This window comes from Lithobates pipiens, unplaced genomic scaffold (genome assembly GCF_037356315.1).
Source record: "Lithobates pipiens isolate NorthernLeopardFrog02 unplaced genomic scaffold, aLitPip1_a1.2 Scaffold_8, whole genome shotgun sequence".
In the NCBI taxonomy this organism is placed as follows: Eukaryota; Metazoa; Chordata; class Amphibia; order Anura; family Ranidae; genus Lithobates; species Lithobates pipiens.
This window is the reverse complement of record NW_027507903.1, coordinates 171,037,123-171,063,841: the sequence shown is the minus strand read 5'-3', so window position 1 is coordinate 171,063,841 and position 26,719 is coordinate 171,037,123. Positions and strand designations below refer to the sequence as shown.

The 26,719-nt window shown below is 41.1% G+C and overlaps 1 protein-coding gene across 4 annotated transcripts in view; it reads left to right on the top strand.

Annotated features, from left to right (window-relative positions):
• Window positions 1-26,719, top strand: part of PTPN12 (protein tyrosine phosphatase non-receptor type 12) — a 122,417-nt gene that overhangs the window by 79,858 nt on the left and 15,840 nt on the right. For all 4 annotated transcript variants that reach the window (XM_077471871.1, XM_077471870.1, XM_077471868.1 and 1 more), the window contains exons 7-12: window positions 3,511-3,570; window positions 19,142-19,284; window positions 21,260-21,326; window positions 21,409-21,486; window positions 23,775-23,870; window positions 26,051-26,133. In XM_077471871.1, coding sequence (XP_077327997.1) covers window positions 3,511-3,570; window positions 19,142-19,284; window positions 21,260-21,326; window positions 21,409-21,486; window positions 23,775-23,870; window positions 26,051-26,133 — 527 coding nt within the window. The remainder of the gene's footprint in view (window positions 1-3,510; window positions 3,571-19,141; window positions 19,285-21,259; window positions 21,327-21,408; window positions 21,487-23,774; window positions 23,871-26,050; window positions 26,134-26,719) is intronic.

Here is a 26,719-nt window from a genome sequence, read left to right as displayed (position 1 = left end):
GTGTGTGTGTGTGTGTATATATCTATATCTCTCTTTTTTTTCATATATTAGCAGGCTATACTTTTTTATTAAAAAAATAACCTTTTCAGTTTTTTTTTTTTCTTTTTTCCTAAGGCCTCATGCACACGGGATGTTAGAAAAACAAACTGCACAGCCAACGTCAGGATAAGGCGGCTGCAAAAACGTGCTTTCAGTAGCTTTTTGCATTGGCGTTAATGCACGTTTAGCCGTGCTAGCTTTTAGCAGCGTCCCTCTGCCTCTATTCAAAATCAGTGGCCCTTCCCCAAAAAGAACATCCTTCGGTCTGGTATGTATTTCAAGGGGACACCCCCCCCCCTTCCATACCAGACCCTTATCTGAGCATGCGGCTCGGCAGGTCGGGAAAGGGGACGAGATGAACGATCACAAGGGGTGTGGCCTTTGGATGGCGTCACCAGGTGGCCCTGCCTCATGGTTATTTAAGTAATGGCACACTGGACCCAGCATTATAGCGGGAGAGGGTGTCGAACATTGGAGGAAGAACAGAAGGAACATAGCGTAGAGGAGCACTGGCGGAGGGATAAGACATCAGTGGGGAGAGAAGAATCTCATTCACACGGGGTGGAGGGCCGGGATCTGGGGGGCCCCCCTTGTTAAAGGGGGGCTTCAAGATTCCAATAAGCCCCCTGCTCGCAGACCCCGACAGCCACAGGCCAGGGTTGTTGGGAAGAGGTACTTGTCCCCAACAACATGGGGACAAGGTGCCTTGGGGTGGGGGGCGCAGGGCGTGCTCTCTTGTCCCCTCCCTTTCCTGATCTGACAGGCTTTGTGCTCGGATAAGGGTCTGGTATAGTTTATGGGGGGGGGGGGCACTCCATGCCATTTTATTGGAGTGGGGGGGGGGGTTCCCCTTAAAATCCATTTCAGACCGAAAGCAAACCCACTGAGTGGTCACGTGTGTGTGGTGCTTTTTTTTTTTTTTTTTTCATTTTGGAGAGGGTTCCCCTTTAAGATTCTAAGTGCACAAGCCACACCGCAAGTCTGATCATTATGATGCCACTTGCGATGTGACTTCTAGTCAAATCAATGGGCTCTCATAGGGAGCCATTGTTTTTGACATTAAAAAAAAAAAAAAAAAAAAAAAACCCTTGAGACTTAACACGGCTGTATCCAGCATTAAGCCACATTTAGCAGCTTTTACCTGCATCAGAAGTTTTCACAGCTCAAAAATACCTATGCCACTTATTGCTCCCAAAAGCCTGTGTGTGCATGAGGCCATAGAATAACATGGATAGGTGTTTTTAACCGCTTTTGTCCCGGAAGATTTTACCCCCTTCCTGACCAGAGCACTTTTTGGGATTCTGCACTGCGTCGCTTTAACTGACAATTGCGCAGTCATGCGACGTGGCTCACAAACAAAATTGACATTTTTTTTCCCCACAAATAGAGCTTTCTTTTGGTGGTATTTGATCACCTTTGCGGTTTTTAATTTTTGCGCTATAAACAAAAAAGAGCGACAATTTGGAAAAAAAACGCATTCTTTTTTAAATTTTGCTGTAATAAATATCCCCCAAAAATATATTTAAAAAAAACATTTTTTTTCCTCAGTTTAGGCCGATACGTATTCTTCTACATATTTTTGGTAAAAAAAAAACACAATAAGCGTTTGGTTTGTGCAAAACTTATAGCATTTACAAAATAGGGGATAGTTTTATGGCATTTTTTTTTTTAACTAGTAATTGCGGCGTTCTGCGATGTTTTTTTGTTTTGTGACTGCGACGACATGGCGGACTCATCAGACATTTTTGTCATATACAAATGCACTGTGTAAATGACACTGGCAGTGAAGGGGTTAACCACTAGGGGGCAGGGTAAGGGTTGTGTGTCCTGGGGCATGTTTCTAACTGTGGGGGCGTGGCTACATGTGACACGTCTCTGATCTCTGCTCCCAATCACGGGGAGCACAGAGATCAGTGACACTGTCGCTAGGCAGAACGGGTAGATGCGTTTTTACATTAGCATCTCCCCTTTCTTCCTCCCCGTGAGACGATGGGACCTGCGATCCGACTCATGGAGGTCCCGGCCGGTGCGCGCCTGCCGCCGGTGGCACGCACACAATGGCACGGTGGCAAATTTAAAGGGACGTACCTGTACGCCCATTTGCCTGTCCATGTCATTCTGTTAACATACATCAGCATGCATTTGGTCGGGAACTGGTTAAGCTGTAAAAAAAAAGAAAAAAAAAAACACAACCTAACGCTCCTAAAAGTGCCTGTAAAAATGCCCCGTGTGCATGGGGCATAAGATTTATGGTGGTTTGTACATTGGTTTAGCAGCAGTCTATGGTGAGCAGTATTCTCGCATTTCAAATAGGCAGCTATGAGGCTAAAGCAGTGCCTATGTACCGTCGCATAACAAGTACAGTGCCATTTTTCCAGAGAAGTTTCAAACAAGATGTATATTTTTTTCAAGGTACTGCTTGGTCACAGCTAACCATTCTAAATGTTACCTATAACATAGCAAATAAACACTTTTTTTTTGAGTCCAGGTCCAAAATAAAAGCCCCTTTTTATTTTTTTTTATTTTTATTTTTTTAAACATGCATTAACTCCTTGACACTAGCCACACGCATATGTGGCCACTCAGTGGGTTTACCTTAATGATGAGCAGCTGCCTATATGCAGCCCTGTTAAAACTACCCGGTTAGTACTGGAAAGCTCCCGCTGCATACCAGCGATCGGAAACTTTCTGTGTATGTGACAGCCAGTCACGGTGGTCACATGAACAGAAACCCCCAACACACCTCACGGCATCTGAAACCTCTTAAAGGGCCAGGAGGTGCCGGTTTTAAGTGATAAGTCGCTTAGATACATAGGGTTATGCTTCCACCTACAGAAGAATGGAATAGCTGGAAATCAATTATTGAACAGGCAGTATTGGGCCTCCTTCACACTGAATGCCTGCATATTCTGGCTTCCAGATTATTGCCTGTGTGAAGCCTAACCCCTCGCAACTCATCATGTTTCAGCTTTTTGCTAGTGGAAGAATTGACATCTTTCCTCAGTAGCATACCCATTTCCCTGGACTATTTTTTCCCAGGTTTTTATCCAGCATTTTTTCATTCTGCAAAGCCAAGAGTGCTCAGAAATTTTCCAGGTTGGTCATAATGCGAGGAAGACCTTGAGCTGGCTTGTAATGTGACCTGCAGGCTCTAAGCTCTGCTTGGGTTTTTCTAGACGCCAAGTTTACTGTGTAATTTAGCTACAGAGTATGTTGCGTGTCCAGGGTCATAATGCACCTCTTCTGTAATCCAGTCTCAGAAGACTGCATGGTGTATCTGGCACATAAAATGTTGGTTTTATGTCCGAAACCAGTATAAACGCAGTGCTGTGTAAGACTGTCTAGTGCTCACTTTGTATAAACCTCTGTCGCCCGAACTAGTTGCTTCTTTGGGAATAAGTATGTCCTGTTTTCTGTAAATTTGTGTAAAATGTGCAATATGATTAACTTAGTTTTTTGCTTTTTATTCAGGAGGATGAACAATCAAGGAAAGATTACTTTGTAAGGACACTTCAAGTGGAATTCCAGAATGTAAGCTTTGTCATAACAATCCTTTATCCATTTTCTGTGAGAGTTATTAACCACTTGCCTACTGGGCACTTAAACCCCCCTCCTGCCCAGACCAATTTTCAGCTTCCGATGCTCTCACACTTTGAATGACAATTACTCAGTCATGCAACACTGTACCCAAATGAATTTTTTGTCCTTTTTTTCCCACAAATAGAGATTTCTTTTGGTGGTATTTGATCACCTCTGAGGTTTTTTATTTTTGCGCTATAAACTAAAAAAATAACGAATTTTTTTTTAAAAAAAATGCATTTTTCTTTTGTTTCTGTGATAAAATTTTGCAACTTATTAATTTTTCTTCATAAATGTTGGCCACAATTTATACTGTTACATATCTTTGTTAAAAAATAACCCCAATTATTGGATATTATTTGGTCTTCGTGAAAGTTAGAGCGTCTACAAGCTGTGGTGCGAATCGCACAAAATTGATCACATCTGATGTACTGGTGGCCTATCTCATTTCTTGTGACCCGAACAAGTCAGGAAAGTACAAATACCCCCCAAATGACCCCTTTTTTGAAAGTAGACATTCCAAGGTTTTTAGTAAGAGGCATGGTGAGCTTTTTGATGTAATTTTTTTTTCCACAATTCTTTGCAAAATGAAGATTTTTTATTTTAAGTTTTTTCCACAAAATTGTCATTGTGATAGGTTATTTCTGTCACATGGCATGTTTATACCACAAATGCCCCAAAATAAATTCTGCTACTCCTGAGTATTACGATACCACATGTGTGGGACTTTTTCACAGCCTGGCCACATGGAGAGGCCCAACATACAGGGAGTGCCATCACGTGTTCTAGGAGCATAAATTACACATCTAACTTGTTGACTACCTATTATGCTTTTGAAGGCCCTTGAGCACCAGGACAATGACACGTGACTCCGACGTGGCACTGATGACATATGGCACTGATACGGGGCACTGATGACAGATGCCACTAACACGTGGCACTGGTGACAGGTGGCACTGATAGATGGCACTAATGCGTGGCACTGGTGACACATGACACTGATGACAGATGCCACTGATACCTGCCATTGACACGTGACACTGATGGCACTAATGTGGCACTGATGACACGTGACACTGATGTGGCAGTGGGGACAGATGGGCACTATTTTATTTTTTATTTTATTTTTTTTACACTGATCGCTGCAGAGATGCAGCGGTTCATCTCTCCTTCCTCACATGCTGTCTGTGTGTGGAGGGAAAGCCCGGATGAGAGGTGATCTCATATGTTTACATATGAGATCATCTCTCATTGGGTGCGCCGATCACGCTGTAAACTGCTGCTGTGATTGGCCGTTTACAGCGATCTGTGACTGGCCAGCACAGAACTTCCCCGATGCGCGCCCGCGGTGGCGCGTATCGGGGAAGTTAAAGGGAGGGAGTCCAGGGACGGCCTCCCGGCAGATGACGTCCGCGCTGCAGCCGTCTTTTGGCTATAGCGCGGGCGTGAAGTTGTTAAATTCATATAGGGGGGTGTGTGTGTTGTGTTTTTTTTTTTTTTTTTTTCTTTATAACTAAAGGTAAAACTTTGGAGAGTGATTAGAACACCTGTAAGGTTTTTTTGCTACATCTGCACTATTGGGGGGAGGTTCCCTCTCTATTCGTTCTATTTTCAATTATCGCAACGAGTGAAAGCAAATCCCACATTTGAAACTCAAACAGGAATAGAGGAGACCTCTTCCAATGGAACACTAGTTCTGATGATGCTAGTGACGAGGATTTTCCCTCACTTTGGAGGGATTTTCTCTGACTGCCTAATTTAACTAGGGGACAGGAAGGTAAGGGGGGCACAGACAGCAAATAACTGTCGGGTTATAATCCCTTACAAAATGTAAAAAAAAAAAGTTTAGTCTTTAGGGCTGGTTTATACTAGATACAGTCCAGTGTGTTTTTAATTTGCATAAAAAAATGCGTACACGGGGGGTTATTTACTAAAGGCAAATCCCACAGTGCACTTTCAAGTGCAGTCGCTGTAGATCTGAGGGGGACATGGAAGGAAAATCAGCATTTTAGCTTGCACATGATTGGATGATAAAATCAGCAGAGCTTCCCCTTATTTCAGATCTACCCCTTAGTTTTAGAGCTCCTACACTTTCAAGTGCACTTGCAGTGCAAAGTGGATTTGCCTTTCGTAAATAACCCCCCCCCCCCCCCAGTGTTTTGTATGTATTCCAACGTTAACTACCTTCTTCCCAGATTTTTTAATTTTTTTGAACACATGATAAAATGCACATTTAAGGCCTGAAGATTTAAAATCCCCAAACATTTGAAAGCATAGACCCGGAAGAATAAAAATGGTGGTAGTTGCAATTATTTAGATATTTTATTTTTTTGCACAACATTGGTGTAAATTTATCAAATCCATATTTTCAGTAAAAAAAAACACATTTTACGACACAGGTTCTCTTTAACCATTTCAGCCCCAGAAGATTTTACCCCTTTCTTACCAAAGCACCTTTTACAGTGTGGCACTGCGTCACTTTAACAGACAATTGCGCAGTCGTTGGACGCTGTAGCCAAACTAAATTGGCTTCCTTTTTTCCCCATAAATAGAGCTTTCTTTTGGTGGTAATTGATCACCCCTGCGTTTTTTTTATTTTTTGCACTATAAACAAAAAAAGCGACAATTTTGAAGAAAATATTTTTTTTTTGCTAGAATAATTATCAGTGCACAAACAAAATTGAAATTACTGCGCTAAACCACAATTTTATCAAAAAAAGCAGCTAGCATTCCAAGTTCAAACAGAATAAAAATATATAAAGTGACCGTTCTCCAGTCAAATGGTAAGTGGCTCCACCATAGCTAGTAAAAGTACCCACTTTACTGAGGATTTCTTTACAACTGCAGTGTTATTTGTACATTGTTTGTGTTGTCTGTGTCCAACTGTGGATTTGCCATCAAGCATGGTATGGACAGATCTTAGATTTTTCATTAATTTCTCAAGTCCAATTCAATGAACATTGGACTTTTCATGTGTTTACCTCTATTTTACAGGACATCACTGTTCATGTTTTTTTTTGTATATGTGTATGTGTGTGTGTGTATATATATATATATATATATATATATATATATATATATATATATATATATATATATATATATATATATATATATATACAGTGGTGTGAAAAAGTGTTTGCCCCCTTCCTCATTTCCTGTTCCTTTGCATGTTTGTCACACTTAAGTGTTTCGGAACATCAAACCAATTTAAACAATAGTCAAGGACAACACAAGTAAACACAAAATGCAATTTGTAAATGAAGGTGTTTATTATTAAAGGTGAAAAAAAATCCAAACCATCATGGCCCTGTGTGAAAAAGTGTTTGCCCCCCTTGTTAAAACATACTATAACTGTGGTTGTCCACACCTGAGTTCAATTTCTCTAGCCACACCCAGGCCTGATTATTGCCACACCTGTTCACAATCAAGGCATCACTTAAATAGGAGCTGCTTGACACAGTAAGGTCCACCAGAAGATCCTTAAAAGCTACACATCATGCCGAGACCCAAAGAAATTCAGGAACAATTGAGAAAGAAAGTAATTGAGATCTATCAGTATGGAAAGGGTTATAAAGCCATTTCCAAAGCTTTGGGAATCCAGCGAACCACAGTGAGAGCCATTATCCACAAATGGCGAAGACATGCAGGTAGGTTAATTGGCTTCTGTCCAAAATTGGCCCTAGTATATGAATGGGGACCTTGGATTGTGAGCTCCTTGAGGGTAGGGACCAATGTGAGTGTACAAGGATAGGGACAATTGTAGACACTCACTCAGATTGAACTGGATGGACTGGTGTCTTTATTCAACCTAACTATGAAACATGGAACAGTGGTCAACCTTCCCAGGAGTGGCCGGCCGCCCAAAATTACCCCAAGAGCGCAGCGACAACTCATCCAAGAGGTCACAAAAGACCCCACAACAACGTCCAAGGAACTGCAGGCCTCACTTGCCTCAGTTAAGGTCAGCGTTCATGCCTCCACCATCAGGAAAAGACTGGGCAAAAATGGCCTGCATGGCAGAGTTCCAAGGAGAAAACCACTGCTGAGCAAAAAGAACATCAAAGCTGGTCTCAATTTCTCCACAACACATCTTGATGATCCCCAAGACTTTTGGGACAACATTCTGTGGACCGATGAGACAAAAGTGGAACTCTTTGGAAGGTGTGTGTCCAAGTATATCTGGCGTACAAGGAACACTGCATTTCATAAAAAGAACATTATACCAACAGTAAAATATGGTGGTGGTAGTGTGATGGTCTGGGGCTGTTTTGCTGCTTCAGGACCTGGAAGACTTGCCGTGATAAAAGGAACTATGAATTCTGCTGTCTACCAAGAGATCCTGAAGGAGAATGTCCGACCATCTGTTCGTGTACTCAAGCTGAAACGAACTTGGGTTCTGCAGCAGGACAATGATCCTAAACACACCAGCAAGTCCACCACCGAATGGCTGAAGAAAAACAAAATGAAGACTTTGGAGTGGCCTAGCCAAAGTCCTGACCTGAATCCTATTGAGATGTTGTGGTATGACCTTAAAAAGGCCGTTCATGCTCAAAAACCCTCTAATGTAACTGAATTAGGACAATTCTGCAAAGATGAGTGGGCCAAAATTCCTCCAGGACGCTGTAAAAGCCTCATTGCACGTTATCGCAAACGCTTGGTTGCAGTTGTTGCTGCTAAGGGTGGCCCAACCAGTTATTAGGTTTAGGGGGCAATCACTTTTTCACACAGGGCCATGATGGTTTGGATTTTTTTTCACTTTTAATAATAAACACCTTCATTTACAAATTGCATTTTGTGTTTACTTGTGTTGTCCTTGACTATTGTTTAAATTGGTTTGATGTTCCGAAACACTTAAGTGTGACAAACATGCAAAGGAACAGGAAATGAGGAAGGGGGCAAACACTTTTTCACACCACTGTATATATATTTTCACAATAAGCATATAAAGCATATATTGAGTTTTTTGTGCAAAAGTTATAGCGTTTGCAAACTATGGGAAAGATTTGACATTTTTGAGCTGTATTGCAATGGACAGTTTGGAGACTTTTGACACTTATTTTTTTTGTGACCATTGCCATTTATAGAGTGATCAGTGCTATAAAAATGTACAGATTGCTGTGTAAATGTCACTGGCAGGGAAGGGGTTAACACTAGGGGACAATCAAGGGGTTAATTGTGTGTTCCCTCAGTGTGTTCTAACTATATGGGGATAGAACTGACTAGGAGAGGAGACGTAATGTTTTTCCAACTTGATAAGAACAAACGATATGGCTCCTCTCCTCTGACAGCACAGGGATTTTTTGTGTTTACACACAAAAAGCCACTTGCTGGCACTCGTGCACGTGATCATGTGCAGTGTGTGTGCCCTCTGGTGGACAAAAAAGGGAAGGACGTACCGGTATGGGATTTCACCCAGGGGAGCTGTTCTGCTGCATTATATCTATGACTTAGTCGGGAACTGGTTAATGAGGTATTGGGGGTTTCATGGACCCCTTATGTCTCCCTTGCTCTCTCCTAAGCAAATTGAGCACAGATCACCACCGATTAGCTGCATCCCCAGCGACTGCTGCCATGTATATCAGCTGAAGAAGCCAGAAGTGACTTGATGCATTCCTATCCCCAATGACAAGTAACCACTGGCTAGATGTGTGGATACCTGCTTACAGCTCTGGACAGCTCAGGTCCTTTCAGACTGTCAATTAGTTGTACAGGCTTAATGCCTGCAGATAATCTGGACTGCAGCACACAGCAATCCACAGGAGGACTTTTTTTTTTTTTTTTTTTCGAATGAGGCCAACAGGGTGGCAAGAATAAGGGTGTACTGGCACTTTTAACTGGTCTTCTCCTTGGGTCAGTTTGTGTAGTGTGAGTGCTCTGTTTTATAGCGGAAAGTAAAAAAAAAACTTTATTTTTTCATAGTGGTTAGCCTTTTTTTGTTTATAGTACATAATTAAATGCAGAGATGATCAAATATTAGGGGTGCAACGGATCAAAAAACTCACGGATCGGATGGTTCCTCGGATCAGAGTCACGGATCGGATCATTTTTCGGAATCGGCAAATAATTGAATTTGCTAAAATCTGTGAACATTCCACCACCATATAGTCCCCACTGCAATATCCACAATCTCCCCCACTGTAATATGAATCTCCCCCACTGTAATATCCACATCATCTCCCCCACTGTAATTTTTGGCTGAGCATGGCTGGGTCTTATGGAGTATTGCAAGGTATAGCTGGGTTTTGCAGGGTATGAAGGGATGGCTGTGACTGCAATTGTCACAGAGCAGCACTGTGGGCACTACGGATGGCAGCTGCGCTGTGGGCTGCATCAGATCTCTCCCCTCCACTGTACAGATCTGTACACAGAGGGGAGAGAGGGGTACTGGTGTCGTCATGCCGGTTTGTTTACAAGTGATCGCTCTGTCTTTTTATGGAGCAATCCCATTGTAAACGGCCGACGGGTGCACCAAGATAGCCGCGCCTTTCCTAAGGCCGAGATGGTGGAGCGCTCTGCGGATTGTGGCGTGTGCTGATCCGAAAGGGGTGACCCATTCGGATCCGTTGCACCCCTATCAAATACCACCAAAAAGCTCTGTTTGTGGGGAACAAAATACATTGTCGCACGACTGCACACGTATCGGTTAGAATAACGCAATGCCTTGTTGCAAACAAATGGCCTGGTCATGAAGGGGGTAAATCTTCCAGAGGTTGTGGTTAAAATGTTTGTTACCCAAACATTTCATATGCCCAATGTGTTTTGCTGTATGAAAAGTATCCCATTCTCCTTGTATTTCTTCCTTTGTGTGAAATCCCTTGTGTTCCTGCTAGTCCCCATGCTTTCCTATTAAAAACTAACCACACTAAGCAGGTGAACACATAGTGGTCAGTTCTCTAGCTGTGCTGGGAACTCGGCCTGCTCTTCTCCAATGATCAGACTTGTCCTGACACACTATATAGACAGTTTCTGTCCTGCAGTGAAAATTGCATATATAAAATTTGTATCTTTTTTTTTTTTTTTTTTTTTTTTTTTTTAGTATTCCTCCTCCTTCCTTCTGTTCCAGTTCCTATTAGGAATATTTCTTTGTTTCTTCATGTTTTGAATAAACTATTATGGCATTCCAAGGGGATTGAGATGTTAATTACTTCTACTGCTAGAAAGTGTTGTATATGCTAAAATAGCTTTCACTTTGGAATCGCTCTTGATGATATTCTTATTTTTAATTAATATACGTAATCTAATTATGTCTTACAAAATGGGATTAAATGTTGCTGCCAGATATTGTACTAGCCTGCGTTTCTAATGATATTGCCAAATTATTTCAGCTTTTTGATTCAACCCTATATGCAGCAACTTTTGCCATCAGCACCTTTTCTAGAGGTTATTGCCCCGGCATATTTTTGTTAATGGACTGTTGAGAATAAATTTAATAATCCAATATGACTAATAACATCACTCTAAATGGTACAGAACACACAATGGATATTCATAGATCCTGGGTTATAGACTAATGCCTTCTTGCAGTTGGACACTGACAAAAGCTTTTCTTGGTGTGCCACTAGGCATATTCCTATATCCCTATCCAAGTCTGTGAGATCTTGGGTTTTGCTATAATATACTTAGGTGAATGGACCTTTACCCCCCCCCATGTAGTAGTTTTCTATGTGTGACTAGTTTTTTCTTTTATTTTCCATTATTTTATTTTGAGTTTTAAAAATCGACTCTTTACGGCTTTCTACTATAACAATTGGTGAATCTGGATCAGTGTAACCTTATAATACCTTGGGAAACGTACCTGGGCCCCATGCTGTGGGGATGGTCTGTAATATTACTTTTACTACTGGATTGTGCATGGACACTTGCCTTGGTGTAGTTGGCTATACAGTTCTAGGGCCGTTGTCAATTCCTATGGTTCCCATACCCTGGTACATAGAAGTACTTAAACTTCAGAGGGATAAGCCTCTGACCCCTTCCAAACACGGCAGACCTGCAGGCTTATGGCCCTCTGTTCTATCATACTGCTCAGTCATTGGCTTATATCAACAGCTATGAAAACCCAGGTCTTGAAGGACCGAGTTATCTCTATATTCCTACCTTACTGAAAGCCAGAAAAGCTACTTTGTGAAAAATGTACCACCTTGCTTGGATATCCTTTTTCACCTGCTGTGAACAAAGGCTTTTCAATCCCTGAGATTATTCAGTACCTCACATTCTGGCTTTCTTACAATTTGGTACGTCAACCCTTTAAGGTACTTGGTATAGATTGTGAACCACAGGGAGAACTAATTCTCATCTAAAATGTTGCCACATTCCAAATATGTTATAGAAAGGCCCTGAATAGGATCAAGCATACTAAAAAAAAAAATGTATACCATAAAACGTAATTTATTTAGAAAAACATTTTCTTTAAAAGAACACATGTGATAATAAACATGTTAATAGTTTATTCAGTACATTTACAACAAAACATTCACGACTAACCATTGCACAATTCAGTGCATGTAAATTTCCTCTTTTTGGCCTAACATTCCCTTCTTCAGAAGCAGTACAGGAGAGAGTGTAGGCATTCAGCATTCAACTGTAGATGTATTAGGCCTCTTTCACACCGACGTCCCGTTCAGGCCCGCCTGTCAGTTTTTTAGGCGGACCTGAACGGGTGCTCCATAGAGGTCTATGGAGCGTCGGATGTCAGCGGTGACATGTCCGCTGACATCCGACCCGCTCCGATCCGAAAGTGTAACGGAGGAAAAAGCTATTTTTCCATCCGTCTGCGGATCGGATCGGATGACGACGGGCACTGCGGTCCGTCGTCATCCGATCTCCCATAGGGGAGAGCGGCGCTGTGACAGGTCCGTCCCTGCGCAGTGTGCAGAGACGGAGCTGTCATCTCCCTGCTCAGCGGGGATCGGCGGAGTGATCCCCGCTGAGCAAACGGATATCCACGGGGCGGATCAGAACTGATCCGCCCCGTGTGAAAGGACCCTTATTCTTGAAAAGGGTTAAATTAAAATTAAAATCTTTTCATAGAAAAATTAACTCGCCACCATCTGTCCCTAAAAGGGACCGTGAACCTGATTTAGGCTCGAAACAACCCTCACGAGGTTCCCCACACCAAAGTCCCCACAGCACATTCACACAAAAGAACATGAATGTATGGCATACATCACGAACCGTGAACGCCAGGCTCTCTTTACTCAGGAGTAATTATATTCAGAGTAGAGCCACAGCTACGAGCAGCTGACAGTGACATTGTTTGTCATGACGGGCAGAGAGTTGGCCCTTAAATACTTGTTTATAGGACTGGTTTTGGCATTATCCAGAAAATGATGGCCTCACTTTCTCTTGTTAGAAACTTTCATTAGGGAACTCCCCCTGGAGTAGCCTTCGTGGTGGTCATCGCATCTGGTGGACATGTTTCAGAGTTAGCAGCTTTCTTTCAAAGAGCCCTTCCTGATTCATTGCAAGGCTAATGTCATCCTGTTTTCTTTTCAGAGACCCACCTTTCTGCCTAAGGTGTTGTTTGCCCCTCCACCTCATTGATGACAATGTCCTTCCTTCCTTGTTAACCACTTGCTTGTGCGTGTATATATTATTATACAGGATTTATATCGAGCCGACCGTTTACGCAGCGCATTACAATTTAGTACAGGGGGAATCAAAGGGCCCTGCTCATTAGAGCTTACAATATAGGAGGGAGGGTCAAGTTATACAAAAGGGCTTCTCTGAAGAGGAAAGTTTTCATGGATTGCCTAAAAGTGGATAAATCTAGAGACAGTCTGACAGATTGAGGTAGCGAATTCCAGAGGATGGGCGAGGCTCGGGAGAAGTCCTGGAGGCGATATGGGAGGAGGTGATGAGGGAGCTAGAGAGCAGGAGGAACGAAGAGGGCGATTAGGTTGGTATTTTGAGACTAAGCTAGTGATTAGCTGGGGTCAGAGTTGTGGATGGCTTTGTAAGTTATTGTTGGTATTTTGAATTTAATTTGTTGGGCAAGTGGCAGCCAATGGAGGGATTGGCAGAAAGGGCTAGCAGACACTGCGGTTTGTAAGGTGGATGAGCAGCATTCATGATGGACTGAAAGGGGGATAGTCTATTTAAAGGTAAGCCAATGAGGAGGGAATTGCAGTAGTCAAGGTGAGAGATAACCAGGGAGTAAATCAGGAGCTTTGTGGTTTCATTGGTTAGAAAGGGGCGTCATTTAGAAATGTTGCGGAGGAAAGCGGCAAGCCTTGGAAAGTGATTGGATGTGGGATATATAGTGATTAAAGATGACCAGTGCTGTAAAACAAAACTTTTTCTGTTATTCTTCCTGGACGCTTGTGGGGTGTGTTTAGGCAACTGATGGATGGGTTTGCAGGGGGTATTTAGCTAGCTACCACAAGCCATTTGCACTGTTTCCTGAGTACAGTTCTCTTATGCTTGTATCTTAACCCCATTCAGGATTGGATGGGTACAGGTGAGGCATGTAAACAGTTGACATGTATTATGGATGTATACAGCGGACATGTATTGGCAGGATAACCCCCTATGTCTTTTTGTGGTAAATACAAAGAGATCTACAGACCAATAGAACAAAATGCAGATGTCAAGATGCCTTTCTCATGTTGAGTTGATCGTCTTTAATCTAGTCCGCTCTAGAGAATAAGTAACATATCTTATAAGTATAGCATTTATAGGATTATGTACACTGCAAAATGAGGATAAGGCAGAGTGCCCCATCTAAAAGGTCGGGACAGAAGGACACTGAGCCGAACATGACGAAATCCTATAGAAAAGGTTTATAGGATTGACTCTCATTCAATCCTGGGGAGTAAATGGCAGCAAGGCATTCAATCCATAGGGTTTCTTGTTGGAGAATGAGTTTATCCCATTCTCCCCACTTGGATTCTTGGGGATGATGTTCAGGACAAAAACTCTCTCCTGAAGAAACGCACGTAAAATGTAGAGCGATCCCTGTGAGCGCATTTTCATCATGACTCAACCACCTTTATGTGTCAAACAATTTTGGATTTATATTGATGCTGTATATTTAAAAAATAAAATAAAAAAAAATTATATATATATATATATATATATATATATATATATATATATATATATATATATATATATATATATATATATATATATATATATATATATATATATATATATATATATATATATATGGCAGAAAGTATTCAGACCCCATTAAATTTTTCGCTTTGTTATATAGCAGCCATTTGCTAAAATCATTTTAAGTTCATTTTTTTCCCTTCATTAATGTACACACAGCACCCCATATTGACAGAAAAACACACAATTGTTGACATTTTTTGCAGATTTATTAAAGAAAAACTGAAAGATCACATGGTCCTAAGTAGGGATGAGCTCAGGCGTGTTCGCATGGAACACGTGCAGAGCCCGCCAGGAAGTGAGCGCAGCGCTGCGCTAATCACAGGCAGTGAGACATTGCCCGATCTCTGCAGCCACGCATCGGGGCAATGTCTCGCTGCCTGTGATTAGCGCAGCGCTGCGCTCACTTCCTGGCGGGCTCTGCACGTGTTCAATGCGAACACGCCTGAGCTCATCCCTAGTCCTAAGTATTCAGACCCTTTGCTGTGACACTCATATATTTAACTCAGGTGCTGTCCATTTCTACTGATCATCCTTGAGATGGTTCTACACCTTCGTTTGAGTCCAGCTTTGTTTGATTTTACTGATTGGACTTGATTAGGAAAGCCACACACCTGTCTATATAAGACCTTACAGATCACGGTGCATGTCAGAGCAAATGAGAATCATGAGGTCAAAGGAACTGCCTGAAGAGCTCAGAGACAGAATTGTGGCAAGGCACAGATCTGGCCAAGGTTACAAAAAAAAATCTGCTGCACTTAAGCTTCCAAAGAGCACAGTGGCCTCCATAATTAAGGCTGGGTTCACATTGCAGCGATGCGGGAACGCCGCGAATCCGCTGCGGGTTCCTGCATCGCATGCCTCCTGGCGGCAGTTCACACTGCCCTGTGCGAACTGCTGGGAGTGTCAGTGAAACGTTAATGACACCCCCAGATCAGTTCACATATCGCAGTGCGATCTGCAAACTCGGACAGGAATCGGATCGCTTGGTGTGAACACCCAGGCGATCCGATCCTGCTGCGGACCAAAAAAAGGGTCCTGTGCGAGTTTGGGCCGGGTGCGATGCGAATTCAGCCATACTATCTGTATGGCTGAACTCACATCGCACAGAGATCAGATGTGATTTGCAGTGCGGTGCGAATCGCATACGGTTCTCGTCACCGCTGCAATGTGAACCCAGCCTGAATGGAAGACGTTTGGGATGGGGCTGGGGAGGGAGGAGAAGAGCTTTGCAGAGAGAGGTAAAGAAGAACACAACGATCACTGTGGCTGAGCTCCAGAGATGCAGTCAGGAGATAGGAGAATGTTGTAAGTCAACCATCACTGCAGCCCTCCACCAGTCAGGGCTTTATGGCAGAGTGGCTCAACGTAAGCCTCTCCTCAGTGCAAGACACATGAAAGCCCGCATGGAGTTTGCTTTAAAAAAAAAAAACACCTGAAGGACTCCAAGATGGTGAGAAATAAGATTATTGGGTCTTTTGAGACCAAGATGGAACTTTTCGGCCTTAATTCTAAGCTGTATGTGTGGAGAAAACCAGGCACTGCTCATCACCTGTCCAATACAGTACCAACAGTGAAGCGTGGTGGTGTTATCATCATGCTGTGGGGGTGTTTTTCAGCTGCAGGGACAGGACAACTGGTTGCAAACAAGGGAAAGATGAATGCGGCCAAGTACAGGGATAGCCTGGATGAAAAACTTTTCTAGAGTGCTCAGGACCTCAGACTGGGCCAAAGGTTTACCTTCCAACAAGACAATGACCCTCAGCACACAGCTAAAATAATGGAGTGGCTTCACAACAACTCGGTGACTGTTCTTGAATGGCCCAGCCAGAGCCCTGACTTAAACCCAATTTAGCATCTCTGGAGACACCTAAAAATGGCTGTCCACCAATGTTTACCATCCAACCTGACAGCACTGTAGAGGATCTGCAAGGAGGAATGGCAGAGGATCCCCAAATCCAGGTGTGAAAAACTTGTTGCATCCTTCCCAAAACGACTCATGGCTATATTAGATCAAAAGAGTGCTTCTACTAAATACGGAGCAAAGGGTCCGAATACTTATGACCATGTGATATTGCAGTTTTTTTTATCTGCAAAAATGTCAACCATTCTGTTTTTCTGCCAATATGGAGTGCTGTGTGTACAGTAATAAGGAAAAAAATGAATTTAAATTATTTTAGCAAATGGCTGCAATACAACCAAGAGTGAAAAATTTAAGGGTCTGAATACTTTCCATATATATATATATATATATATATATATATATATATATATATATATATATATATATATATATATATATATATATATATATATATATATATATATATATATATATATATATATTTTCTATCCTATTCTTTGTATTATAGGTGGTAGGAAAGTCAATGAGGTAGTTTTATTTTCATGTTTTTTTTAATGTTTTTCCATACATTGTTTTTAACTTTATCCGATTAAAATATAAACGCTTTTTATGTAAAAAAAAAAAAGTCTATGCGTGTGCCTTTAACCACTTGCTGACCGCTGCACACCGGTGCAGTAGCCAAATGGGTGTACCTGTATGTCCCCTTTAATTGGCGGGGCTAGTGGGTCCAGCGATTGTGTCACGGGGAGGCAGAATGGTGAGATGCCTATGTAAACAAGGCATTTCTCCAGTCTGTCTAGTTACATGCCATGGATCTATTTGCTCCCTGTCTTCTGGAGCAGTGATCTCTGTTATAAATCTTTCCCCTATTTTGTAGACTCTATAACTTTTGCGCAAACCAATCAATATATTCTTAGTGCAATTCCCCCCCCCCCCCCCCCCTCAAAAATATGTAGAATAGATATCTGCCTAAACTGGGGAATTTATTTTTGCGTATCTTTGGGGGGAAATTTATTATAGCAAAAAGTAAAAAATATTGCCTTTTTTTTTTTTTTGTTGGTTTATAGCGCAAAAAATAAAAACTGCATAGGTGATCAAATACCACCAAAAGAAAGCTCTATTTGTGGGGGAAAAAGGACGTTGGTTTTGTTTTGGTGTAATGTCGCACAGCTGCGCAATTCTCAGTTAAAGCGACGCAGTGCCGAATTGCTAAAAGTTCTCTGGTCAGGAAGGAGGTAAAATCTTACGGGGCTGAAGCAGTTAAAGACCATATCTTTATCTAACCATTCCCTTTCTCCAAATTACCGGGACGTTGGCACACTATTATCTGTGTATCCACCGCATCACCCTATGATGATGAACTAAATTCACTTTTTCCGTTCATGCAGTTAGTGATATGACTTGCCTTTATACATCAGTAGGGTGCAGCTATTTGGAGTCGTGCATCCAATATGGCTTCTGCTGAGGTCTTGACATTGTTTATTTTTCTACTTTGTAGGAATACCTTTGCACACTTTAAACGTTTAAAGTGTTTTGTAGAACCCTTATATAATAGACTATGACAGCCCCTCTATTAGAGGCTGCCATAGCACACTGTTGGTGTTTTTCAAAAATGAGTGTTCTAAATAACACATTTCAGCTGTCTTCAGGCCGGTCACATTACTCGCGGCCGCTTTTCATCTCCGATTTGAAGTCTTATGCTGGAGGAGCTGCGATCTCCCTCTGACGTCAGCTGGATAGATTGTGTGTCCGCTCGTCTTCCCACAGAATCCGTCTCGTAGGTGTAAAGTGGCTGCAAGTCACGTGACTGGCCTGAACACAGCTCACATTTATTATTTACAATGCTTGTTTAAATTCACTTGCATAGTGTGCTATGCCAGCCTCTAATAGAGCAGCCCTGATTTTCGTGAAAACAAACAATTCCCATCAAAATTAGAACTTAACAGCTACTGGTGTCCTGTATGCTGTGGTTTAAAATTGCAGTTTTCCATTGGCCTCCCTGATATTTACAAGCTTTTTCACAAGGCACGTTTACCTCCAGTTATTGTGTAATTTCGGGTTCCATTGGGTCCATGACAAACTTGAGCTGCTCAGTCATAATGATGATCTAAAATAAAAGTTTAATTTAGGTAAACACGTTTTGCATTCATAATTTGGTCTCTATACCTCTTGCCACTTGTTCTCCATACCTAAAAATTTAGCAGAGCACAAATAAAAAATAAAAAAGTGGGGGGGGGGGGGGGTCCCAATAGTTCTGTATGTGTTTATAGAAAGTGACTTCCAACAAGCCTCACTGAGCAGCCAGTTAGTGCCTTTGCCTCACACCAATGCCACCATCATATCTTGGAAGTGTCCTGGAAGAAGTTGGACATTTCGTCACCATACATGGGTAGATCTATGATAAAGTAGCCTGTAAAATAGAGTTCCAAGAACTCGCGGGCTCTTGCCACACTGTTAATGTGCGTTAGGTAAAGCCTTTTCTCCCCTGTTCTAACGAAATGCCTGTTTATAGCGTAATAATATACATGACTTTATTTCCAGGAGACACGAAAAATTCAACAGTTTCATTATGTGAACTGGCCAGATCATGATGTTCCGTCATCTTTTGATTCTATCTTGGATATGATTAGTTTAATGAGAGACTATCAAGCTCATGAAGATGTCCCCTTATGTATACATTGCAGGTAGGTGAGCATGACTGAGGTTTGAAAATGGTTGTCACTGAAAAAATGTTTACATTTTAAAACAAACTACATACGTGCTTTATTCTTAAACTTGATAGATGGGGCAAAAAAAGAATTTTGACGTATTGCCAATTTTTTTTCTGGAACTCAGGTTTCAGGAATATACAACTGTTTATTGTTTAAAAGGAACCTGTCATAATAAAAATATGGAAGTTACCTTTGTGATCCTTGGCAAAAGTGCTGGTTGCCTTCTGCTGACTTGGCCTGGAGCAAGTATACTGATCCAAAAAAATCTTATTCTTAGTCTGTCATTACAAGCACCAATCATTATTTGTTGTGGTAATGCTATATTTTGATGCAGTAAGGCATACTGATGCAGTAAGGCTGCCCGTTCATTTTGAATGGGCTGGCAGTGCACCTTTAATTAACTAAATATCAGACCATTTACTGTGTTTGTGTGTGTGTGCTTTTTATATCTCTATCTATCTATTCTCTAAAAAAGCAGTAACTTAAAGTGGTATACAACACTATAAACCGATAGAAATGAAGCTGCTCTGAGAAAATAATAAAAACTCAATAAAGAAAGTGATAGTGCAACCACTTATACATATAAAAATTATTATACTAATAAACCACGTGAATAGTTACACACGGAAAAAAAAATATATGAATTGAGCACAATAATGACACAAAAGTGCACAGATTACATCACAACCAAAGTTCATAAATACACATTTGAAATAAACACAAAAAGTCCATTCTGTAGAATACGAAACAACCACAAGAAAGACACCCAGTGTTGGATCCTCATATGCTTCACCATGTTGTGCATCCACCACCTATAGGTATTAGGCTTACCGGATTCCCAATCACAAACTGCTTATCTCCTCACTACACTAGAAGTGGGGTGGGATATGCCCCCCCCCCGATCTGAGATCTTCAGACGTCTGTCGACTCCAGGGATATGGTTCACACAGAACAGATATCCCTCTGCACAGCTCGTGGTGGCGCTCAACGGCGGGAATGATTAGATGTATGAGGCAGTCAACACTCCGTGGCCATAAAGGAAAAATTCAAAGGGGTGCCAACATCGGTAAAATCCAAGAGATTTATTCAAGCAAAATCAAAATATAAATCGTAAAAGGCTTAAAACACTAAAAACTTAGCCGGCCAGCTCAAAAAAGTCAGTTCACCCATGCAATACGGAGCGAGACTGCACGCGGTGATGTCAGCACGTCGTACTATATGTATGTATGTGTGTGTGTGTGTGTGTAGATATAGATATATAGATATAGCTAGAACACTGTAAAACATGTTGCAGTGTTGTTAACTACTATAATGGAGCAATAGAGAGTACTGTTCAAAATTAATGGCACCTCCCTGTGTACTGCAATGGTACATGCAGTAAATCGCTCTTTACTTTTTTCTGCAATGCAAAGAGCTTATTTGCCACTTCCACATTTGAATCCAGAGGTGCTCTATGCCGTTTAAAGCTGTAGTAAACCGGTGATGGTTTATTTTTTAACCTGCAAGCCAAAGTTATAATGTGCTAGTATGCATTGCATACTGGCACATTGTGTGAGACTTGCCTTAGAACAAAGCCCTTTCAGCGGTGAGCTGTCACCTTCAATCTTCACTCTTCTTCCTTCCGGGTTTGTGGACTCCAGTTGTGGGATTGGCCAGAGCTGTGATGAAGCCGTTTACGGCACAGGACTCTGAAGGAGCCGTCAAAATGTTTGCGCTCTCATAGAAGTGACTACAACATTTTTCTACATTTGTGCACTACCTATTGGTATATGATAGTTAAGCTAGTGAAAGTTGATGTATTCTATTTAGGGATTGCAATGGGTTTGTCTACTTTGTACAGCATTATTGCTGTTTACACTTGATCATTTTAAGGCATTTAGGCCAGCTTTACCCAGTGCACATAGGAGACGCTCACGAGTTTACTTTTTACTTTTATTTTCTCATGCAGTGCTGGCTGTGGAAGGACAGGGGCTATCTGTGCAATAGATTATACATGGAATTTGCTTAAAGCTCGGGTAAGCGTCACAGCTTAACTTTGATTATTTTGGAGATTTTATTGTATCAAACAAGACATTTACTTGGTTTTATTCACTTTAGAGAATACCTGCCGAGTTCAATGTGTTTAGTCTAATTCAAGAAATGAGGACACAGCGACATTCAGCAGTCCAAACCAAGGTATACAATTTAAGTGGTTCATATTTATATCAGACTTTGTGATAACTGTAAATTATGTCCTTGTAAATGATTGCTGCAAAAAATGTTGTTTGTCAAATGATCAATAAAACCTAAACTGGTATATCCAGGCTAAGGTAGACTTCTGTAGTCCTGGAATATTTTTCCACTGACCAGAAAAGACAGTTGGTGTCACTTTTATCTATACTGTGTGTGTATGTAGAAGGGAGTGGGGAGGGGATAATGTATAAAAAAGATGATGTATATAATTTTTTTATTTACACAACCTCTGACTTCTGGAATGTCACTTGCACTCTTCACCATTCAGCCCTTTGGAGTCAAGCCGTCGGTTGCACAGCCACCAGATGGTGTGAAATCCCCCCCATGTTAGGTCCGTAAGACGTGCGAACCTGGCGGCAAAAGGGTTAAAGTGTTAAGCCTTTTATATGAAAAACTACCAGCTGCTCTATTAAAGGCTGGCATACCATACTGTGTAAATCTTATAAAAACTACCATTATAATTGGCTACTTGGAGCTGTCTTCAAGCCGGTCATGTGACTCGCAGATGCTTTTCACCTCCGATACACGGCTACTGCAAGATTGACCGTGATCTCCCTCTGATGTCAACCTGGGAGATTACATGGCTGCTTGGCTCCTCTCGCAGAAGCCCTGTCTCAGAGCTATAAAGCGGCCACAAGTCACTTGACTGGTCAGAAGACCGCTCTAAATAGCTATTTAGAATGCTCTTTTTTTAGAAAGGCTGGCAGTGACAATTTTAGGTTTTTTATTTTTAATAATGGGGGGGCGGAGCAGAGACAGTGCGCTGACAGGCAGGAAGGAGGGGGAGAGGCGAGCAGGCCAGTGTATGACGGGACGCACTCTGACCACGGTGATCAGGGCTAAGTAGCCCTGGTTATTGCGGTCAGTATAGAGAGGGTGATCAGGGATAAGTAGCCCTGGTTATTGTGGTTAGCATAGAGCATCTCATCTGCTTTAAAGGACCACGATGTATACATTTTTGTTAACCCAAAAAAAAAAAAACACTTTAAGCAATCGTTTTCCAGATTTTGCAAGGCTGCCACCTGGTCTTCTGCTTGCATGTTCTCTAAAGCTGGCCATAGATAATTTGAAAGTTGGTCAGTTCAACAGGGATCCGACAAATTTTGATCCATTTCTTTTTTGAGAGGAGTCAATGTTATGATCAACTTTTAAATGAGACTGTGTATTTTTGTTTGATCGGAGCTTGCAGCCAATGTGCTGCAGCACTGATCAGTGAATCGTGACAGTGGAGCAGTCCCGCTGTCCGAATACAATAGCACAGTAGAGGGGATTCCTTCATTCACCTCAAATGCGGGGGGGGGGGGGGGGGGGGGGGATTTGTTTGTTTTATTTATTTTTTTTAGTTCTGCTGGCTGGTTGATTTACAAGAAGAGTTAAACCCTTCTAAAGGGATTCAGACCCTGCTAATTTCCTTTATTAGAACCCTGCAAGTGCAGCAGCTTAACAATAATTAAAAAGTCACTCCATTAATTTCTTTAGCATAGAAAAAGCAAGAAATCTACAACAAAGTTTAAGTCCCTGCACTGTACATCGATCACACGGAAAGGGAATTTTTTATTTATTTTTTGTTCTCAACAAAAGTGGAGTTATTCTTTGTTTTAACAGGTGGATGTTTAGGCTTTATCTGATGGCAGCTTTGGGCATAAAGCCTTTAAGGCAGCTCTTTGAGGAGCAGGCAGCCTCAAGTTCTGTTGTGGTGTGGGTCTATTAGTGTTACTAATCTTGGAGGAGTGGAAGAGGACTCAAGTGGCAACCTGTGAAGCTCTGGTGAACTCCATCCCCAAGAGGGTCAAGGCAGTGCTGAAAAATAATGGTGGCCACACAAAATATTGACACTTCGGGCCGAGTTTGAACATTTTCACTTAGGGGGGTGTACTCCTTTTTATTGCCAGCGGTTTAAACTTTAATGGCTGTGCGTTATTTTGAGGAGACAGCAAATGTACCAGTTATACAAGCTGTACACTCACTACTTTACATTGTAGCAAAGTGTAATTCAGTGTTGTCACATTTTAAAGATATAATAAAATATTTACAAAAATGTGAGGGGTGTACTCACTTTTTTGAGATGCTGTATCTGTAGGTGTCAGTATAATAAAATGAGTCCTGTGTACCTCAATGACGGTGCAGTATTACAAGAACAAAAAAGTATTATTCAGAATGGTTTATCCTTTTAAAGGCTTTTTGTGAGGTTTTTGTTAAGTTGTGTTTTTTTTGGTTTGTTTTGTTTTCAGGAGCAGTATGAACTTGTACACCGTGCTATAGCTCAGCTATTTGAAAAGCAGCTTCAGCTGTATGAGAATGAGTCCAGGAAGATAGTGGATGGATTGGTATGTAAAGCTTTCTGTTATTGAAAGCACCGATTGCTAAAAGGTTGTGTTATGTTTATAATGGAATAATGGTACAACGGTGCCATGCTTTGCGTACATGTTGTCGTCTTTTGTTCAGATTGTAAGCCTCTGCTGTAAAAAAAAAAAAAAAAAAAAAACAATTTACACCGTTTTTTATTTATGGAGCTTAATAATGTAGCTGCATTGTTTTCAGTAGAGGCATTTACACAGGAGCATAGAAATGCACTGTCTTCAGATACATTACATGCAATCCAAAAATCTGTCAGGACATCAATATAAACGTATGCCGCTGGAAAGAAAAGTACCATGTTTATGTATTTAAAAGTGTATCTCTTCTGATCATTACTCAGGAACTTTTTGTTCCTTAACTTTTTATGATCAGTACATATTTTTTTTTTTTTTTTTTTTTCTGTTGCAAAATCTGTAGAATGTTCCATGGTGGTCTTATTCGAACCTGATCCAAATAGTGCTAAAGGCTGATGGACATTTTTATATAGTAGAATTCCTGTAGGGGTCTATAATCAAGATTAGCAAAAAATATAACTTTTTTTTTCTTTTTTTTTTTTTTGGTGGTGTTATACTGTTTCTGGACCAGAAATTCTTCACCCCATTGAGGGCATGATGGACAGTAATAAGTATATAGGTGTTCTGAAGGCAAAACTAAATAGGTGGTGTCCTGATGGAGACAGTGTTTCAGCAAGACATCGCTCCCTGCCACAATTCCAAGTTGGCTAAAGACTTTTTTTTTTTTTCCCCCCAACAAAAATTTAAAAGAATTGGAATTGCAAGGAAATTCAACAGACTTAAAGGGTAGCTCTAGACCCCACCATCAAAAAATGTATTCAGCCTCAAATACTGTTGTTGCTGACTTTTAATATTGGGACACTTGCCTGTCCAGGAATTCCACAACGTCGGCACCCCAGCCAATTTTTCAATTGGCTCTCAGGTGTTGCCGCCATTTGTTGTAAGGGCAACCGGCAGTGAAGCATTGCAGCTACGCAGCTGGTTCCCTACTGTGCAAAGCATGCTGTGCTTTCTGAATGGCCCAGCGGTGGTGGAGGGGGGGGGCGGCGAAGTTCCTGGGGACCTCGCCGCAGTGAGGTCTCCCAAAAGTGAGTACAAGTACCTGTCAAAAACAGATACCCGCTCCCCCATTCCCTTCAAAATGTGTCAGAAAGGGGGGGGGAAGAGTACTCAAACCAGTGGAGCTTCTCCTTTTGGGTGGAGCTCCACTTTAAACCTGATAGAGAGCCTGGAACATTGTGAAGGCTCACATAAGAAATATGGATGCTCCCATAAAGGTGACTTGTAAAAAAAAAAGTGTTCTCCTAGTGTGGATTAGGGACCCTTAAGTGAAGGATTTGTGTGAAAAATTTGTGGCATCAATAAGGGTAAGGGAGGTAAGTCAAGCTAAAAGAGGCCATATCAATTACTACGTTTTTAGTAATTGACAGTAAATTCATTTTTTCAAACTTGAAATGATTTAATTGTAGTTTTCTGTTTGTCTAAATCAATTTGCACAGTACTGTACTTTGTCAAATGTGTATAGTTGTGAAAATGTGACACAATTACTCAACCTTGATGAATGTTTGTTTGCTTTGCCGCATATCCTCCACTGGTGATAAATTGTCAGATTTTAGAGTGGTGAAAAATTTGTAGAAATGTTTTGCCATTTTCTATGTATGTGTAAGAGACTTCCCTAAATAGTCTTTTTTTTAATAAAAACATACTACGGATGCACTGACTTATCGGCCGAGAATAGTTCTAAGTGTTTTGCAGATAGAAAGAAGGAAAAAAATAAAATTGCCATTAATGGCATGCTGCGTCTCATCGACATCAATGCAAAATGGCATCTTATTGACTCTGATGCAAATTCACGTCCCATGACTTCAATGCAAAAACGCCAGCCACATTAATTCAATTTATTTTTTTATATATATAAACTCTGTTTCAGTTTTAGGCCACATGCATCCTGAATTTTTCAGTTTTAACACTGGAATTTTCATTTTAATGCACCACTAAACACACATCAGTGATTCCCTAGAAAAGCCGTAAATTTTCTCTCAAGTCAGATAACAATTGTCCCTTTTTTGATATAACGTCATTAAGTTGTGGATCTATAAATGGTGCTGTTACTACCAAACATCTGCTGTTGGCAGGATGAAAATACAGACAGCCAACCTGTTTGCACAGAGAGTGAGAAAATGGACTCCCCACCACCAAAGCCACCACGGATAAGGAGGTAAGTGTTTTTAAAAAAAACCTTAGACCTCTTTGCCTGAATCATAAGCAATGCATTGGACCTATTCCACGGGCAAGAGTCCATTTGATTTTCATTTGATTGCAGTTTTGTTATGAATTTACCTGGACTTTTAGCTCAATGCAGGGAGATTTTTAAACCATGAATTTTAACCACTTAAGCCCCGGACCAATTTGCAGCCAAAGGACCAAGCCCCTTTTTGCGATTTGGCATTGCGTCGCTTTAACTGACAATTGAGCGGTCGTGTGACGTGGGTCCAAACAAAATTGACGTCCTCCCCCCCCCCACAAATGGAGCTTTCTTTTGGTGGTATTTGATCACCTCTGCGGTTTTTATTTTTTGCACTATAAGAAAAGCATAAATTTTGAAAAAAAAAGCAAAATTTTTTGCTATAATAAAGATCCCCAAAAAAATATACATACATACATACATATATATATATATATATATATATATATATATATATATATATATATATATATATATATATATATATATATATATATATATATATATATATATATATATATATATATATATATATATATATATATATATTTTTTTTTTT